This window comes from Bubalus kerabau, chromosome 15, assembly GCF_029407905.1.
Source record: "Bubalus kerabau isolate K-KA32 ecotype Philippines breed swamp buffalo chromosome 15, PCC_UOA_SB_1v2, whole genome shotgun sequence".
Taxonomy (NCBI): domain Eukaryota; kingdom Metazoa; phylum Chordata; class Mammalia; order Artiodactyla; family Bovidae; genus Bubalus; species Bubalus kerabau.
Genome location: NC_073638.1, coordinates 45,667,043 through 45,687,639, shown reverse-complemented (window position 1 = coordinate 45,687,639; position 20,597 = coordinate 45,667,043). Strand labels below are relative to the sequence as shown.

Below are 20,597 nucleotides of genomic sequence, written 5' to 3'. Positions count from 1 at the left end.
GGCTGTAGCTTTCTTCCTATATAATTCTTACTTTTGTAAGAATTACGTTTGTCCTCTTAATCTTTTATCCTCTCCTTCTAGGGGAGTTTCTTAGATTTATTTATGTTGATTTTTCTCTATTGTGTCAAATACAGATTTCAGTTCTCTGTTGTTTTTGTTTTTCCTTCGTTTTTGTTTTTTTGGTTGATTGAACCCATGTGAAGCATTCTCACTTCTGATGTGCTATTCTTGTTTCACAGAATCTGCATTGTCCTATACATTTAAAATGTAAAAGAAGCCTTTCTAAACATTTTCTTCTGTTTCCTAGTTTTGTTTTTTATACGTGTGCTTTTTTTCTGTCCCTTAGTATAATGTATATTTTTCTGTTAAGCTTTAATATTTTATCCACAGATCCCATAATATTGGAATATCTTTTCTGTCTGGAAGAGCTCTATCCATACATAGTTGATAAGATTTCCCTTGTTTCCCTAACTGCCTGGTTGGCTGCTGATATAATATCTTTTTGCATTAATCTACTCAGGATCCCATAATAAAATACCCAAAATAGCACAGACTGGCAAGCTTGGAAAACACTATTTATTACAGTTCTGGAAGCTGGCAGGTCAAGATCAAATGCTGGCAGAGTTGGTTTCTGGTGAGGCCTCTCTCCCTTGCTTATAGATGGCTGCCTTCTTGTTTTGTCTTCACATGGCCTTTTTGAGCATGTACTCACTCCTGGTGTCTCTTCCTCCTCTTATGAGGACACCAGTTCTATTGAATTAGGGAGTCTACTCCTATGACCTCATTAACCTTAATTACCTCCTTAGAGGTCCCATCTCCAAATACTGTCATCCTGGACAGGGAACATACAAATTTGGGGAGTGCAATTCAGTCCATAACAACTTTTCAGAACAAACTGAGGTTTTTCAGCTTTAGGTCATGTTCTAGTCGTCCACTAAGGACTAATTCTGGACTGAGGAGGGAGCTGCTCCTGTTCCTACCTCTCTGTACCCTGATTTTGATGTAGAGATCCAATTCTCAAGGGACTCAAGTTGATAAGTCCTTGATTAAAGGGAATAAGTGGAACAAGTACAAGTTCCAGGAATGCTACTGCCTGACTCTGCTTACAAATAGCTGATATTACTCTTGGCCATGTTTAAAGCCCAAGTTGTATGTAAATATGAGTCTCTAAAAATAAGTGCTCTACATGCACTTATTACTTTCTTGTTGTTTCCCTTCCTCTTTTAAGAAATACTTAATTTTATTTCTAATTTACTTCTTATTTTCACTATTAAGGACAGGGTTATTCAGAAAACACAGGTTGGCTGCCATGAATAAATGAAATCTTGACAGTAGTTTATGCTTGGTTCAGCTTTCGCCCCTGGTTTCCTGCCCATCTCAGTTCTGTTTCAGAAGTCAAAGTGTGCAAGGAGGATAAGGAGGATACAGCCATCCTTCCGTCTACCTTCTTCATGTTGTTGTTAAAAGAAATTCCTCCCAGATAAAAAAAACAGATTATTATTTAAAAATACTCTTTTGAATGCTTTCATACATATTTTGTAAGGAATTGGGGAGGTAGGGATGGGAGAGACAAGCTTCCTCCCCTCCCCTTCCTAACTGTCTGTCAGAGCCCTGTGCTTCAGATAAATCACTCTCATTCTGTGTAGGGAAGCTGGGTTTTCAGAACAGGTCCCAAAGACCGGGAAACCACACCCTGTGGCTGAGTGAGTTGGGGTTATAATTCCTCTCTGAGGAGTGGTCATTTCTATTTTTCTGTATCGTTTTCCAGCTTGGAATCCTGCGACCTAACTACGGTGTGTTGTCTGAATATCTCTAAGGCTCTTGTGAGAAGCCAGAGCCTGTTGTCTCTGAATCTGTCAACTAATAATCTATTGGATGATGGAGTGAAGCTGTTGTGCGAGGGCTTAATGCATCCAAAGTGTAACCTGGAGAAACTGTCGTGAGTCTTTCTGTACTGTTTTCTACAGAGACATTTTGTTCAGTTTTTTTTGTAACTTATAATTATGAACTGAGTGGGGAAACTGGGTCTTGACATTAATTGGCTCATTTGTCAATCCTGGATGACCTCCTCCTCCTACCTCCTTCCCCCTTTCACTTGACTTTTAGACGTTTCTTTTGTTTATGATAGAGGTCTTATTTTCATTCTTTTCCAGGCTTCTTCTCTGTCCTCTTGTATTTTGTTTCACCATATCTTGTCCATGGCTGCAATGGAATTCATGATTTAAGTAGGTTTGATGAGGTTGCTTCTATAGTAGAGATGTAGAGGTTGTTAGTACCAGCTAACTTCCCTCTAAAAGGGGAGAGAAGCATGCACTTTGGGACTTGACTGACCCCTCTTCATCTGTGTTTCTGCTTCAGCTTAGAAAGCTGTGGCCTCACAGTAGCTTGTTGTGAGGATCTGTCTTTGGTTCTCATCAGCAACAAAAGGCTGACACATTTATGCTTGGCGGACAACATCTTGGGAGATGGTGGAGTAAAGCTTATGAGCGAGGCCTTGAAACATCCACAGTGCATTCTACAGAGCCTAGTGTAAGTGTCTACTAGTTTTTAAAATATATATATAGTTATTGTTATTTACTTGGCCGTGCTGGGTCTTAGTTGTGGCATTCGGGATCTTCGATCCTCATTGCAGTGTGTGAACTCTTAGTTGCAGCTTGTGGGATCTAGTTCCCTGACCAGGGATCAAACCCAGGCTCCCTGTGTTGGGAGTGCAGAATCTTAGTCCCTGGACCACTAGGGAAGTCCTAGTGCCTACTAGTTTTCATCATTCCCATGTAATAACATTTTGAAATATATTTAAACTAGGGAAATATTATGGACATGTTATGTCCCTTGCTTTTTCCCTGTTGTCTACAATGATGAAGATGATGAGGGTGATGATATTAATAATTGCCATTTATGGTGACCCTACTCTGTGCTGGGCCCTGTGCAAAATTTGTTTAACCTGCACAGAAGTACCCATTGGTGTCAAATTGGTCACCTGGGTTCTAAGTGCCTCACTGAATAGGTGAGGATTGTGAGGCTTAGAAAGGTTATGCAACTTGCATAATGCTTACAAGAAAATGATGTATTTAGAATTAAAGTCCACCCATCCAACTCTGTATTCTGGGCTCTAAACAGTTAAGTATGTATCACTACCATTAAACAAAGACAGTATTCCATGGTGTGGCTGGGTTATGATGTGACAGTACTGTTCATTGCTGTTAGGTAATGTGAGAAGTACGTGAGTTCGTGTTGCTGCATAGGACGAGAGAAGACAACACTTCAAAACAATGATTTTGTTTGATTTTTGGTCAGCTCACAAGGCACCCACTTATTGAGCTTTTTCACCTTTCCAATTTGCTTCAAATGCTGAATGACCATAGAATGGTGGACATTGGACAACTTCTCATGTAGTTGTAAGAGGATCAGCTTTGATGATTGCCAGCCACTATGCTCCTCATCTTCAAGGCTCTTGTCGCCTTTGCACAAACTTCTTGAACCACCACTGCACTGTACATTCATTAGCAGTTCCTGGGCCAAACGTGTTGTTGATGTTGTGAGTTGTCTCTGCAGCTTTATGGTCCATTTTGAACTTAAATAAGAAAATTGCTTGAATTTGCTTTTTGTCTAACATCAATTCCATAGTCTAAAATAAATATAAAATAACCAGCAATTAATAAGTCATTAGCAAAAAAAACATAAAGAAATGTGCATTAAAAAGATGTCTAACATAATCACATTTATTTAAGAATGTATTCCAATATCAAATGGCAAATTTCACCAATGCAAAACCCGCAATTACTTTTGCACCAACCTATACAAGATTCTTTATCAATATTAATTAGTTGAAAATAACTTTAAAAATTATTTGTGTTGAACATCTTTTCAAATTTTTTCTTTTCTACTATTCTAGAAATTTCCTCTTCCTAGGCTTAGCTTTTCCCTGATTTTTTTTTTGTTATATCTATTATGGTTATTAATGTCACATATACATTATCACTATTATTTTTATATATTATAAATAACCTACCTGTTGTATTTCTAACTTTCTTTATGGTTATTTTTAGAATATAGAAGTTTAAAACTTTCGTGATGCTGAATTATCTTCCCCTTCATGACTTAATAGAATTGTTTAATACATTTAAAAAAAACCCACTTCTGTTATCTTTTCAATACTCATTATGGCTTGTGAAAGTCAGCCTGCCAGGCTCCTCTGTCCATGGAATTCTCCAGGCCAGAATGCTGGAGTGGGTAGCCACCATTCTCTTCTCCGGGGGATCTTCCCAACCCAAGGATTGAACACAGGTCTCCCACATTGCAGGCGGATTCTTTACCATTTGAGCCACCATGGCTTAATTTTTAACATTTATTCCAAATTAATTTTGTCATAAGATTTAAATTTACTTTGCCCTACATATTAGGGGACATTAAATGTCCCCTACATAAAGTAAAGGACATTAAATGTCCCTAAATCATTTATGGCATAATGTATCTTTTCCCTTCTGATTGAAAATGCCACATGTAATATGTACAGAAAGTCCTTAATTATGATTTCTCCCATTCTACTCCATTTGCCTGCTCCTCTGCTCCACAGAGCTACTTCTGTAATAGGACACTATATTCATGTACAAGGTAGGGAAGTTAGCATGGTCTTTTTAGTAAGAAAAATTCTGAAGAACAAGAATTCAGTTTGAAGCCAAATTTGGCACAAACCTAAGGATCCCAAGTGAGACAGCCAAAAAGGCAATGAGGAAGGGGAGGGTATTTGATCTGAGATAGATGGAGGGTTGGCAAGAAGATAGGGGATTAGAAACCTCTTCAAAGATGTATAAATCTAAGTAGTAGACCAGTGATTCCATCTTTCCTCACGTTGTCCTTCCCACAGGCTGAGGCGCTGCCATTTCACTTCACTCAGCAGTGAATCTCTCTCAACCTCTCTCCTGCACAACAAGAGCCTGATGCATCTGGATCTGGGGTCAAACTGCCTACAAGATGATGGAGTAAAGCTTCTGTGTGATGCCTTTCGGCATCCAAGTTGCAATCTTCAAGACCTGGAGTAGGTGTTCTGTGACCTTATTTTTGTGTAGCTTTAAGTACTGTGAGGGCAGGGAAGATGGAAAAAGAAAGTCTGAGAGCAGAGTACCTGTCAGAGAAGAATACACAGCCAATTCTCTCTCATTCTGCATGAGAAAAGCTGGAGGAGTCTATTCATCACATTTTTGTTAAACAATTACTGCAGTAATTACATCAACTTCCCTCATTCCCTCGGTTAGGGAGGGTCAGAGACATCAGGTTGATCTGTGTGTAGCCGTTTCATTTTTGCCTTGGTTGTGCTTCAGGGAGTCTGTTGTGTGTCTTCTACCCAAATCCAGGAAGCTGAATTGTGCTTTACTAGTTTTTCTTTCTTAAACTCAGGTTTATACTTAAGTCAACTTTGAAAGAAACTGGGAATGAAGTTTTCAAGAATATCCAAGAATCCAATCATTCTTAAGCAGCAACCATTTTTAATTCCATTATAGCCTGTTTTACTCTAGGAGTGGGTACACAAACATTTGTGTTATATGTGTATGTATAATTGGGATTATATGACTTTGAGGTTTCCTTTTTACATGATCGTATTTCAGATAAATGTAGTATTTCATTTAAATACTTACATACAATTATCTATTTATTTTAGTGGCTACATAATACATAATATTTCATTAGGTAAATATTGTGGCTCAAGTGAAGCAAGATAAGAGATGTCACTTAGAAATCTCACTTTCCCACTAGGGCCTCCCATGGGACTAGTAGCCTGGGTGAGTCATTAAGGGTCTAAGCCCAACACTGTTTTCCTAGAACTATAAACTGAATATCGATGGTATACCTAGAAGTGTTTGGCCAGATTGGATTGACTTATGATAACCAAATTTTCAAATGAGTTTAATAGTTGATTGTCATTTCTATAAACCCTGAGGTGATTGAACTCTTGGATTCAATAAGTACCTGTACTTCCTCTGAGAAAATGTATATGATATGGGTTACGATGTGATTTTCTGGTTTCTTTTATTATTATTCACCTGGAAGACAGAAATTTACCTCATGGATTTTATCATTAAATCCTGTGCCTTCATTTCAGCTACATAGATATAATTTCTATGTGGCCTATGCACACAAGATGTTTGCTTAGCCTGCTTTTTCTCCTAAGCACTGCTATAAACACATAGACAAATTTGTGCTTCCTTAGCCACTTTCAAAGCCTCTGCAGGCATGCCTATTCTCTCAACCAATCTTAACAGATATGAGCTAGATGCTCAGGGGACTAAAGGCTATCTCTAAGGTTATGCTCTTGTCCTAAGGTAACTTGCAAAGTGCTGACAGCAGGGAAATAAATATAAAGCCAATTATAATAGATTCCAATGTTGTTATAAGGATGTGGCAAAAGTCCCAAGGAGCGAGGAATGGGACAGAGGAAACATTTAATTTAGGCTTGAAAGATAAAGAGGATTTTGTTATGTGCAGATACTCTAGGCAGAGAGAAAAGATGGGGAATGCAGATAGATGTGATATATTTGGGGTAGGGTAAATGAAATTAAAAGACGCTTACTCCTTGGAAGAAAAGTTATGACCAACCTGGATAGCATATTCAAAAGCAGAGACATTACTTTGCCAACAAAGGTCCGTCTAGTCAAGGCTATAGTTTTTCCTGTGGTCATGTATGGATGTGAGAGTTGGACTGTGAAGAAGGCTGAGCGCTGAAGAATTGATGCTTTTGAACTGTGGTGTTGGAGAAGACTCTTGAGACTCCCTTGGACTGCAAGGAGATCCAACCAGTCCATTCTGAAGGAGATCAGCCCTGGGATTTCTTTGGAAGGAATGATGCTAAAGCTGAAACTCCAGTACTTTGGCCACCTCATGTGAAGAGTTGACTCATTGGAAAAGACTCTGATGCTGGGAGGGATTGGGGGCAGGAGGAGAAGGGGACGAGAGAGGATGAGATGGCTGGATGGCATCACTGACTCGATGGACGTTGAGTCTGAGTGAACTCCGGGAGTTGATGATGGACAGGGAGGCCTGGCGTGCTGCGATTCATGGGGTCGCAGAGAGTCGGACACGACTGAGCGACTGAACTAAACTAAACTAAATGGATGTGTATGGTTGGAAAATAGGGTGGGGACAAAATATGGAAAGAGAAAGGCCAGATTGTGAATGCTCTTGAATGTCCTACAAAGGACTTGAAGGAAGTACCTTTTTGTATGTGGCTTGCTTCTTTCTTCGTTGGAAACAATACTTTTAGATTCTTTAACCACATTTTAATTTCAAAAATATATTAGGAACCGAAGGCATAGAGATCTGTGGATTCCTCAGGAAAGTTTTATTTGATCCTTTTTTTTTTTTTTGGCAGAGGTAGAAATAAGTGTTTATACCCTTGACTTGGGAAGCTTACTAGAAAACAATCTATTTGTGGGAGAAAGCAGTTTTACCTGTTGGTTTTTTCTTGCTTACTAAGCAATCCCATTTGTTTTTAGTGGTTTAACATTAGACCTTCCCATGTGCATCCTAGGTTATAAATAGAAAAGGCTTAGGGAAAAAAAGGCTCCCCTGGGCGTGCCTTCCAGGAATAAACTAATAAAGCCTCACTACTGAAAATCTCACTTCTCTTTTTTATTTCTCACAGATTGATGGGCTGTGTTCTCACTAGTGCATGTTGCCTGGATCTGGCTTCTGCTATTTTGAACAACCCAAACTTGCAGAGCCTGGACCTCGGGAACAATGACTTGCAGGATGATGGAGTGAAATTTCTGTTTGAGGCTTTGAGACATCCAAACTGCAATATTCAGAGGCTTGGGTGAGTTCGGTTTTCCTTAGGAAAATGATACCTATTTGGTGGCTTGTATACCTAGAAGAAATTTAGTATATGCAGAGAGGATGAAAAATTAATGGGGCTAGAAGGTAAATTATTTTCAAAAATGAAAATCTGAATTTCATATATATAAATCGGTGTATTACATGTTATTAGTATAGAAGCCACACTTCACATTTCTTTGTGTCCCCCTTAGTGCTTTGGACACGGTATATATTAAGTAAATAGTGCTTAATTTAAGTCTTCTATTATCCTTCAGATATTCCATCTGTCCTTGAATTAATTTTTCTTAGTAAATCAAAGGTTTTACTAATCATTTTCTACCTGGAAAAATGCTGTCTGTGGTCTCAAGGAGGTTGTAATCTAACAAAATCTCATCCTATGTTCTGAGTACTTTTTATGTTGAATAATGTTTAAATTTTCATTTTCTTTAAATCTTGAACGGAGTGGTATTGGCTAGTACATTTTTACTTACACAGCATAAATTATTGACCTCTGGGTCAAGAAATTTGCTCTACATATGGAAAGCCTAGACACTATGATACAGCTTCCTGGCTCTTCTAAGAAAGTGTTGCTTTTTCTGTGTTTCCATTGACAATTTACAAATACACACACACATACAAATACATATAAATTATATATATATTTCATAATAATTATGATATTACTTCTGGGTCTGACTTTTGATTTTATTCTGCCTGTTTTAGCCAGTCAGGGTTTACTGCCTCCTGCCGGGAGAGTGGGGTCCTATCAGAGACAGAGGACTTGATTACTCAGAGGATAGCCACATAAGCATCGGGCATGTTTGTTGGCAGTCTCCCTTGCGTCCCAGATCCCACAGGGTCGATGTGGAGGACTCGATGGATGCCTGCGCAGGCAGTTGCTGCATTCCAGGAGAGGAGCGTTGAGTTTGGGGGACCCATCATTTCATAGTAAGCAGGGAGCAAGCCTGCCCTTTGTCCTGGAGGGAGACATTTCTTCATCCCTCCAGGTTGCTCACTGCACACACATCCCAGGAAACGATCTGGTAAAGTGTTGTCAGGACCTTGCATTGCTGTCAGTAAAATATGTAGGAGGGTGACATAGCCATAGAAGAATGTCTCCCAACAATTTCCAACAATTTTTCTACACAACAGAAAAAGTTTTCTACAGAAGTCTTGGCTTCTGGTGAATTTTCGCACCGATAGGCCACTCCACTGGCCACTCTAATTAGTCAGACCAACAAAGGCTGGGCCCAAATTTGTTCAGTTTGCCTCTCTGCCATTTAATTAAGGTCACTATCAACAGGACTACAGCACAGGATGAGGCCAGTTTGCAGTATTGATTTAAAACATGCCCCAGGGCCCTGGGCTTTGCCAGCTGAGTAACAATAAAAGGAACAATGTGTCTAATTTTCGATTATGATTCAAGAAAGGGAATTTAGAATGACTGCTGCTCCTGGTCTCATTGGCAGTAAATACAGGAGGCAAAAGATGGGCCAGAAGCAATGCTTTCACTGTTAAAGAGCCATTCAGTGGTCTGCACTCCCCACATGCAAACATGTAACCTGAAGGTGCACAGGTGGCTCCAGTGTGGGGTCTGTTGTTACATTCGATTTGGGTCACCATTGCCTTGCTTTGGTTGTATCGGGCAGGCAGTGCCACTGAGGAGTTACAACTGTGGCATAATCTAGGCTGTTCCAGCATTAAGAGAATCTTAGTGAATTTGCATCAGACAGATTGAAACAAGTTCATACCAGTTGCCCCGTGAAACAGATCTTACATTTAGGGTCTGCCTTTGATGGCCGCAGGCATAACAGAATAGTTGAGGACCTGCCATGTCCATGTGAAATTTTCTGTTTTCATAGCATGTAGACAGGCATGACAACTGGGCAGTGGGTCCGGGTGCCAGCTGCTGCTTGACTCAAGCAAACCACGTAATTTGTCAGGTGGTGGTGTTGCATCCAGGGTGACAAAGAGAACTATGGTGGTTCTTCCCTCTTTCTGAACCTCTCAGGTTCTAAGGTGTTCCTTCTCCAGGTATTAGTGTTGTTAGTCTTCCTCCCAGTCACGAACTCGGTGTGCCCCACCCCAGTGTCTATAACTTCACTTTTTCTCTAATCATCCCCCACCAGCACCAGGCCTTCAGTCCAGAGGGATCAGGCAGGAGAGGAACAAAAGCAATTTTACAGTATTTATAGAAACCCGTTATATCTCACATCTTGGCTTGTTGGGGAGTTGTCCAGCATTGTACTCAACCAAACGATTGTTATTTTCACGAGCCATGGCCTTGTCAATCCAAAAGAGAATCCAGGTATCTGATCTGAATTAAGTTTGAATCCCAAAGTCCTTTTTTGGCTGACCTGCCACCTGGAGGGTGTACCAGTCAGGGTCACCTGGAGTTGCTTTAAGGGAGAGAAAAGCATCATGACCAAGAATGACGAGAATATAATCCTGAAACTTCAAAATAGTTTTTTATAGAAGCTGCCATCCCTTTCATCCTAATCATTACCCAAGAGGTAGCCAAAGAGAGATGAGCATTTCAGGGGATTGTCACATTTAGTGACTAAACTGTCCCTCTAAGGAATGTAGACTAGGAGTTAGTGAGGGATGTCGAGTCAGTAATCTTTCTTATTTAATTTTGAGGGGCAGTCCAGAGATATTTTATTTTTTTTTGCATATCTGAAAATATCTTAGTTTTCTGTGAACTTGAATGAACACATTTGGTTTTCTTCATAATATTTGGGTTATCCTCTTAGAGTTCTGAAGAGTCCACTGCCTGCTAGCATTGAATCTGGTTGTAGAAAAGTCTGAAATCAGTTGGTTCGTCCCCTTTAATATCCTTACTGTTCTAAAAAAAATGGGGGAGGGGGACTATATATCCTTCGAATTTTTCCTTTGGCCTTTGTTGAATTTTCTTTAATAATATTTTTCTGGGGAAACGGTGTGCCATTAAGTATGTAGATTGTGCTTTTTTTTTTTTTTTTTGGTAGGCTTTCCTATCTTTATCTATTTGACTTAATTTTTTTTCAGGATTACTAATTATGCTTATGTTGGATCTCTTTTGTTTTTCTGTAATTATGGATAATTCTTTATCTATATTCTTTAATCTTTTAAAACTCAGTCTTCTTTTGCTGGATCTTTCGAACTCATGCTACATATTCCTAAGTGTATTTTTAGCAGTTGTGACTTATTTTAATGTGGGCTTCATTCTATAATTTTTTTCTTCTGTTACTTTTAAGCTCTGTCAAATCATATTTTTTAAATTTTATTTATAAAATAAAATATACAGAAAAGTAAATAAAACTAATGTTTTTTAAAAAGGAAATATGTAACAATCATGGTCAGGTTCACATATTGAATTTTCCCAGTAAACTAAACTCCCCTCAGTTACCCCTCCCAAATCACAACAACAACTCTCCTGTTCAAGAAGTAAACATTGTCTTGACTTTTATAGCAGTAATTTGTGTTTTCCTCTGTAGATTTATATAATATATGTAATCATAAACAATATATTTGAATTTTGCTTATTTTGAACTTCTATACAGGGAATCATACTTTATTCTTTTGTGTAATTTTTTTTTTTTTTTTTTTTTTTGCTTAATGTTATGATTGTAAGAGTCATCTAGTTGTTTCATGTGGCTGTTTTTACTCATTTTTATTGCTATGAAAGATTCCAATGAATGACCATACTACCAACTATTATTGCTAACCTGAAACAAATGGACTGCCAGATATTTCTCTGGCAAAAATGGATTTATTCAGGATCCGCAGAGAATTGTAATTTGGGCTCTGCAACCATGATGAGCCATGTGCAAGTCTCTACATGGCAGGGAAAGGAGACCGTGTTTACAGAGAGGAAAAGGAAGCTGGAGGGCTACAGCAAACTAAGAGCCTGGCTTTTCACTGGCTGAGTCCTTGCCAGGAAAGAAGTTCTTGTTGGGCTGCGCTGTCTTTGCAGGGTGTGAGAGCTCCCCCTTCTGGTCTCCCAACTCTATTTAATTGAGGTTTGTGTTTATTATAGGTTTCTTCTGTGCTGTGCTGGGCTTAGTCGCTCAGTCTATTTTGTTGGTGGACTTTTGGATTGTTTTCTTTAATGATTAGTGCTGCTATGAGTATTTTAAAACATGAATTGTAAGACAGGTATTTACACATTTATCTCCAGTAAATAATGTCTGACGCTTTGCGACCCCATAGACTGTAGCCGCCCAGGGTCCTCTGTCCATGGGATTCTCCAGGCAAGAATACTGGAATGGGTTGCCATTTCCTTCTCCACAGGATCTTCCTGACCTAGGGATCTAACTCGGGTCTCCTGCATTGCCAGAGGAGTTCAAAGGCTACCCACTCCAGTATTCAGGCCTGGAGAATTCCATGGACTGTATACTCCATGGGGTCTTAGTGTTGGACACAACTGAGCAACTTTCAATTTCACTTTCTTTACCACTAGCACCACCTGGGAAGCCCATTTTAATACATGGATTGTAAGACAGGTGTGTACACATTTATCTACAGTAAATAATTAGGAGTGGAATTATTATATTATCGGGAATATCTCCAAGGATTACACCCATTATGCTACCACGGGCAGCGTGTAAGAGTTCTTGTTACTCTATCTTGTCAATTTTGTCAGACTTAATTTTTAAAATTTTAGCCAATCAAGTGTGGTCTTAGCATAAGACTGTGTAGAACTAGAATTATTTCTTCCTTGAACTTGGCAGAAATTTCTGGTGAACTTCTGGCAAGTGATGTTAGCCATTTCATCTGAAATTTAAAACTTACTGGCAAGGGTCTGTTATTATCTGCTTAATTTCTAAGTCATATTTAGTGTTTAGATAGCCATGTTTCATTAATTACTATATTTTTCTATTTTTGTTGAGTTAATTTTGCCATTATTTTTTATTTGGATGTTTATCTCATAAATATTTACTTCTTTTCCAATAGACTTCATTAAGTCATTAAGTTCATCCTACAAAATTTGATATTATATGTGGTATTTTTACTTTTGAGTTTAAAATATTTATGATTTTTTTCTTCAACATATGGATTATTCTAAAATGTACTACTTCATTTTCAAACATAAGAAGGGTTTCTTATTATCTTCTTATATTTAACCTCTGGCACTGTAGTCTGAGAATATACTGTACATGATTTCAGTGTTTAAAAAGTTGTTGACACTTGTTTCATGGCCCTTATATAGTCAGCTTTTAATGTGTGTTCCATAGTGCACTTGGAAAGATTATGAAGAGTTGTGAGTTGCAGTATTTTGTATTGGTTAAGATTGTTAGTTCTGTTGTTTAAATCATTTGGTATTTTTAATGATTTTTTCCAGATAATTCTATTATTGTGAAAAATATGTTAAAATCTCTGCTATAGTTACAGATCTGTGTATTTAACTTTGTGGTTCTGTTTTTATTTTCTATATTTGAGACTTTTATTAGTGACCACAAATTTAAATTATTTCCTGATGAATTCTTGATTGTGTTTTATATCTCATAATGCTTTTATTCTTATAATGCTTTTATGTCTTATGTCTCATATGCTTTTACTATAAGGTTTGTTTTTTGTGATATTTATGTACCTTGTGTCATAATTATTGGGACTGTTGCCCCACCACATTTAATGTGTGTTTCATGTAGACAGTAACTGAAAAACATTATATACCCAGCACCTATATAGGCATTCAAATGTTGAATAGCTAGATGAACAGAAGGTGAAAATTAAAATTAGTTGGTATAGGGTGATCATCAGTTCCAGAAGGTTGAGTTTAACATACTTCATCAGTTCATGGTATTATATATATTTTTTCTTTTTCTTTTACAAATTTTTTATTGAAGTATAGTTGATTTACAGTGTTAATTTCTGCAGTACAGCAAAATGACTCAGTTATACACATTTATGTATTTCTTTTTATATTCTTTTCCATTATAGTTTATCCCAGAATATTGAATATAATTCCCTGTGCTATAGAGTGGGACCTTGTTTATCCATTCTGTATGTAGTAATTTGTATCTACCAACCCCAAACTCCCAGTGCATCCCCTACGCACAGCCTCCCCTGTGGTAACCACAAGTCTGTTCTCTGTCTGTGAGTCTGTTTCATAGATAGGTTCATTTGTGCCATATTTTAGATTCTGCATATAAGTGATATCAGAAAGTGTCCTTCTCTTTGACTTACTTCACTTAGTATGATAATCTCTGGATCCATCTATGTTGCTGCAAATGGCATTATTTCATTCTCTCTTATGACTGAGTAGTATTCCATTGTGTATATATACCACCTCTTCTTTATCCGTTCATCTGTTGGTGGACATCTAGGTTACTTCCATGTCTTGACTATTGTAAAAAGCGCTATTATGAATAAAGGGGTACATGTATCTTTTCAAATTATAATTTTGTCTGTATATATGGTTGGGAGCAGGATTGCTGGATCATATGGTAATTCTATTTTTAGTTTTCTGAGGAACCTCTCTACTCTTTTCCATAGTGGCTGTACCAATTTACATTCCCACCAACAAGGTAGGAGGGTTCTCTTTTCTTCACACTCTCTCCAGCATCTATTATTTGTAGAGTTTTAAATGATGGCCATTCTTCTGTTGTCAGGTGGTACCTCATTGTAGTTTTGATTTGCATTTCTCTAACAATTAGCCATGTTGAGTATCTTTTCAGGTGCCTGTTGGCCATCTGTATGTCTTTGGAGAAACGTCCATTTAGGTGGTCTGCCATTTTTTGATTGGGTGGTCTTGTTGTTGTTGAGTTGTACGAGCTGTCCGTATATTTTGGAAATTAAGTCCTTGGTGGTCACATCATGTGCAAATATTTTCTCCCATTCTGTAGCTTGTCTTTATATATATACATACATATATATATATATACACACATACACATATACATACATACATACATACATACTGGTCTTGTTGTTGTTGAGTTGTATGAGCTGTCCGTATATTTTGGAAATTAAGTCCTTGTTGGTCACATCATGTGCAAATATTTTCTCCCATTCTGTAGCTTGTCTTTATATATACATACATATATATATATACACACACACATACACATATACATACATACATACATACATACATACACACACACACACATACACACACACATATATAGTTTCCTTTGCTGTATAAGAGCTTGTAAGTTTAAGTCCCATTTGTTTATTTTTATTTCTATTGACTGAAGAGGTTGACCAAAAAAACATTGGTACAATTTATGTCAAAGAACGTTTTGTTTATGATCTCTTCTAGGAATTTTATGGTGTCTTGTCTTATATTCAAGTTTTTAAGCCATTTGAAGTTTATCTTTGAGTATAGTGTGAGGGTGTGTTCTAATCTCATTGATTTACATGCAGCTGTCCAACTATCCCAGCATCACTTGCTGAAGAGACCATTTTTTTTTTCTTATTTTGTATTTTAGCCTCCTTTGTTGAAGATTAATTGACTCTAGGTGTGTGGATTTATTTCTGGGTTCTCTATTCTGTTCAATTGATCCAGTTCGTGGTATTTTATTATCCTTGTTTTATGCAAGGGCCCTGGTTGGTTGATTAGTTGGTTAATTTATCTCCATTAACTATGTCTCCTTTCCATTTATAGGCAGTTTACCTAGTTTTTTTGAAATATGTCATAGAATTGTATTACCTTATAGAAGATGTAATGTTTTGGGGCTTCCCTGGTGTTTTTAGGTGTATACATTTTTTTTGCATAACTGGCAGGGTGCCATTTACCTTACCCATTTTCCATAATTTCTTTAACATACACATGACATTTTTAAAAATATTAAAAAATTCTTTTTCATTATGGTTTATCACAGGATATTGAATATAGTTTTCTGTGCTATACAGTAGGTCCTTGTGGTTTATCCATTCAATATATAATAGTTTGCATCTGCTAGTCCCAAATTCCAAATCCAACCCTTCCCCACCTCCACTCCTCCTTGGCAACCGCAAGATTGTTCTCTATGTCTGGAGTCTGTTTTATAGATAAGTTCATTTGTATCATATTTTAGATTCCATTTATAAGTGATATCATATGGTGTTTGACTTCACAGTATAATAATCTCTAGCTCCATCCATATTGTTGCAAATGGCATTATTTCATTCCTTTTATGGCTGAATAATATTCCATTGTATATATGTACCACATCTTGTTTATCCATTCCTCTGTCCATGGACATTTAGTTTGTTTCCCTGTGTTGTATACTTGGACTTGAACACTCAATATCATATTTCTAAAATCTACTTATGTTGCTGTGTTTTTAATTCTAAGCATTCAGTTGCTTCAGTTTTCCTTGGTGTGCTTCCACATTTTATTTATTCCTGGACCATAATTATGAACCTGTAATTCATGATTAAGGAAGGGATATATTCAACCCCGAAATATCTAGAAATAATGAATATTATATACCTTGATTTTACCCTATTTGTGCTCATTTTTTGAGCTTCTGGAGTTACCCTATACTCCCAGATCACAGATCGCTTGTGTGCATGCTCTCTATCATGAGATAAAGTTCATTTATCTTTAGTCTCTCTTCCCTGCAGGTTGGAACACTGTGGTTTGACTTCTCTCTGTTGTAAGGATCTCTCTTCTACTCTTAGCAGCAACCAAAGCCTGATAAAAATAAGCCTGACACTGAATACCTTAGAGCGTGAAGGAATTATGAAGTTAAGTGAAGTCTTGAGGTCTACTGAATGTAAACTACAGGTTCTAGGGTAAGTCTTCATTGGCTTCTCAGGGGAGAAGTTTCCTGGAACGAGGCATTTGGGGAGCCATTCATTAATGGCAAGCCTCAGCATCAACCTGATTGTGAATCCTTGGGTATTTTGCAGGCCCTTATTTGTTTTCCTCACATAGAAGAGTGAATTTCAAGAGGTGCAATGTAGCGTAGCAGTTAAGAGCCGAGAACTCTAGAGCCAGACTATCTGAGTTTGAACTCTGGCCCTGCCACTTACTAGATATTTGAACTTGTATTAGTCCCCAGATTCTCTGTGTTTTGGTTTCCTTTATCTGTAAAATTGATGAAATGACAGTATTTACTCATAGGGTTACTGTGAGCATGGATCACCTGAGTCCATACAGGCGGTGTTTAGAACAGTGACTAGCACATAATAAACAGTGTATGTGTTGGCTGTTTTCATAATCATGAATAGAGCTATTTTGCTTGAATAGGAAAAGTCTCTTGACGGATCCTTTAAAAATCTTAATCTATTTTCCCTTTATCTTTTGTACTCTATTTTCCTTCAACTGCTATGTCTCTCTCTTTTTCCTTACCTGCTGCCCAGCCATGTTAATATTCTCTAACAGGTTTTTTCTTTCCCTGAAATAAATTCTCCAGAGAAAGTAAAGGGCTATGGGAAAATTGAGAGGTGTTTTTGTGGCAAGAAGAGGTGTTCCCTTGTCTTCTCAGGTTATGCAAAGAGGCACTTGATGAGGAAGCACAGAAGCTGCTGGAAGCTGTGGCGAGTAGCAATCTACGCCTAGCTGTTAAGCAGGACTGTAATGATCATGAGGAAGAAGATGGTTCCTGGTGGCGGTGTTTCTGATTTGAAGAACCTGATGTCCTTCAACGAAGTAAAATTAAGGCCTCAGAGTGACAAGGGGTGGGAGGCTCTTAGCTTTAGGTACTCCATGCCCAGACATATAGCATGTGATGTCTGTCAGATATGGGTTAGTCACTGCTCTGTAAAATGTCTGTTCTACTTCACATGGGAGTTAAAAGGCTATAATAAAATGGAAAACATAAAGCTCTGTGGAAAATATAACATGGTTTGAGTTGAATACAAAGTTTAAGGATTCAGATGTAAGAAGCCTGGAAATCTGGAAATGAGACTGAAGAATGGGCCAGGGAAGATTATGTTAAAACCCCTTGTTTTCCTTGCTCTCCGTTCCTGCTGCTGTGGCTCTCTTCACAGCCTCACCATCTGTGGCACATTTTATTGACTGCTCCGCTGTGTGTTCTTGGGACCATTCGGGGCAAAACCACTTGGTGTTTTCTTAAAATGCAGATTTCTGAGGTCCATACCAGATTTATTGAATTAAATTACTGGGTGAGGTTCCCAGACACTGGCATGTTTAATAACTTCCCAGGCAATTCTTTGGTACATTACTCTTTAAAAATCACAAGTCTCAATAGAAATGGGAGTTGCCTTTTCACTGTGAAGATAAATGAAGATATAAAGATTATTGGAGTTTCTAGAGCTAAAAACAGATTCCTTCCTTTTGCAGAAACATGGTATACTAAAGTTTTCAGTGGCAGAATGTCTTGTCATGCAATTTATTGCCAAATAACAAACCATCCAAAAACACAGTGGATTAAAACAATAACCACTTTGTTATATCTCATGACTGGATGAATTAGAATCCAGAAAGGGCTCAGTTAAGCACTTCTTATGCTCCACATGACATCACCTGGAGTCTTGTGGTGATATTTAGTTGACAGTCATATTGCTCTGCTCTATAAGACTGAAGAGGACTTCTGTCACATGCCTGGTGCCTTGCAGAGGATGGCTGGCTGGCAGGCTGGGTTAGGCTGGGCCCCTCTTCCCTCCAGTCTTAGGGCCTTTTAGCAGGGATGGAGTAATGAATGGAGGTTCAGGCTTTGATGAAGTCAAGGGGAAGTTGCCAGTTCTCTTAAAAGGTAGACCCAGAACTGGCATAAAGCCAATTCTCTCTTACTCCATTGATCTAAACAGTCCAAGCCAGTCTAGATTCAAGGGCAGTCACTGGTTGATGGGAATGGTGTTAGAGAATTTGTGGCTTTCTGTAGTCTACCACAAACTCTTATCCATTTTCTCCCTGTCTGTCTCTTTGCTGGTATAAGAGCTCCCAAGTCAGCATAGCAGGGCTGGAGACAAGAGTGAACCATGGCAGGTAGAAGGGGGCAGATGGCAATCAGGTGAGAATTTACAAGTAATGTTCCTGGAGCTGATACATGAACACAGAACAGTGTTAACAGGTGACATTTGGCAGAGATGATACCTAGAGAAGGGTCAGTATGAGGTTAACTCCCAGTGATAGAGTTGTCCTGGCTAGATAAACATAGAAAATAAAGCATACATCAAAGAAGTGGCATTCCTTTCATAGGGCAGCCCTGAGCTGCAGTGAGCAGCATCTTATCCTTCATAAACAACAGGATTTGTTGTTTATGAAGGATATAAATGTGCCATTTTATTCCATTCAATAAAATGTGCCACAGATGGTAAGGCTGTGAAGAGAGCCATGGTAGCAGGAATGGAGAGAAAGGAAAATAAGGGGCTTTAACATAATCTTCCCTGGCTCATTCTCCAGGGCCAAATAAAGCTCCAACCAAGGACTAATAAATGCTGCTGCTTTTTTTTTTTTTTTTTTTTTTTTTTTTGGTTGCACTGTGCAACCTGTGAGATCTTAGTTCTCTGACCAGGGATTGAACCCTGGCCCATGGCAGTGAAAGTGCCCAGTTCTAACCACTGGACCACCAGGGAATTCCCGAAAACTGCTTATGATCAAGGTGATGTCTACCAAACTTTCAGATAAAGGAAACTTCTTTTGTCTTTTAACTAAATTTCAGAGCATTACAGAGGAAGAAAACTTTCCCATTTCATTTTATAAAGTTAGAAAAACTTTGATAATAGAACTTACAAAGATAACACTAAAGAGAAATTTATAATTATTTGTCACTTATGAATATATACTCAAAGACAAAATATATTTGAAAATTATTTCTAACAATTAAAATATACCATGGCTACTGTGATTTGTAACAGAAGTACGAGAGGACAAGTATAGAAGTAATTTTATAATTTATGACATTAGTTGACTGATGGAGAAAGACCAAATAATCATCTTAATATATATTGAAAGGAATTTAATAAAATTTAGTCTTTTTGGTTGGAGAAGGCAATGGCACCCCACTGGTACTCTTGCCTGGAAAATCCATGAATGGAGGAGCCTGGTAGGCTGCAGTCCATGGGGTCGCTAAGAGTTAGACATGACTGAGTGACTTCACTTTCACTTTTTACTTTCATGCATTGGAGAAGGAAATGGCAACCCATTCCAGTGTTCTTGCCTGGAGAATCCCAGGGACGGGGGAGCCTGGTGGGCTGCCATCTATGGGGTTGCGCAGAGTTGGACACGACTGAAGAGACTTAGCAGCAGCAGCAGTCTTTTTGGTCAGGTACTTCCGTAACATAAAGACTGTTTACACTGCAGATGGTGATTGCAGCCATGAAATTAAAAGACGCTTACTCCTTGGAAGGAAAGTTATAACCAACCTAGATAGCATATTCAAAAGCAGAGGCATTACTTTGCCAAACAAGGTCCGTCTAGTCAAGGCTATGGTTTTTCCAGTAGTCATGTATGGATGTGATTGGACTGTGAAGAAAGCTGAGTGCCGAAGAATTGATGCTTTTGAACTGTGGTGTTGGAGAAGACTCTTGAGAGTCCCTTGGACTGCAAGGAGATCCAACCAGTCCATTCTAAAGGAGATCAGTCCTGGGTGTTCTTTGGAAGGACTGATGCTAAAGCTGAAACTCCAATATTGTGGCCACCTCATGCGAAGAGTTGACTCATTGGAAAAGACTCTGATGCTGGGAGGGATTGGGGGCAGGAGGAGAAGGGAACGACAGAGGATGAGAGGGCTCGGTGGCATCACCGACTCGATGGATGTGAGTTTGAGTGAATTCCGGGAGTTGGTGATGGACAGGGAGGCCTGGCGTGCTGCGATTCATGGGGTCGCAAAGAGTCAGACACAACTGAGTGACTGAACTGAACTGAACAGTATATAGAAGCAATGCCATTTATATTTTGCACATGTGCC

At 38.4% G+C, this 20,597-nt stretch overlaps 1 protein-coding gene across 5 annotated transcripts in view; it reads left to right on the top strand.

Annotated features, from left to right (window-relative positions):
• NLRP14 (NLR family pyrin domain containing 14) overlaps positions 1-17,565 on the top strand; it is a 43,756-nt gene extending 26,191 nt beyond the window's left edge. For 2 of the 5 annotated variants that reach the window (XM_055548780.1, XM_055548781.1), the window contains exons 7-12: positions 1,769-1,939; positions 2,359-2,529; positions 4,868-5,038; positions 7,640-7,810; positions 16,345-16,515; positions 17,211-17,565. In XM_055548780.1, coding sequence (XP_055404755.1) covers positions 1,769-1,939; positions 2,359-2,529; positions 4,868-5,038; positions 7,640-7,810; positions 16,345-16,515; positions 17,211-17,346 — 991 coding nt within the window. In that variant the 3' untranslated portion in view covers positions 17,347-17,565. Of the gene's footprint in view, positions 1-1,768; positions 1,940-2,358; positions 2,530-3,365; positions 3,544-4,867; positions 5,039-7,639; positions 7,811-16,344; positions 16,516-17,210 lie in introns of those variants that run through there. The other 3 variants (XM_055548783.1, XM_055548784.1, XM_055548785.1) reach the window with 3 other exon arrangements.
• The last annotated feature ends 3,032 nt before the right edge of the window (positions 17,566-20,597 follow it).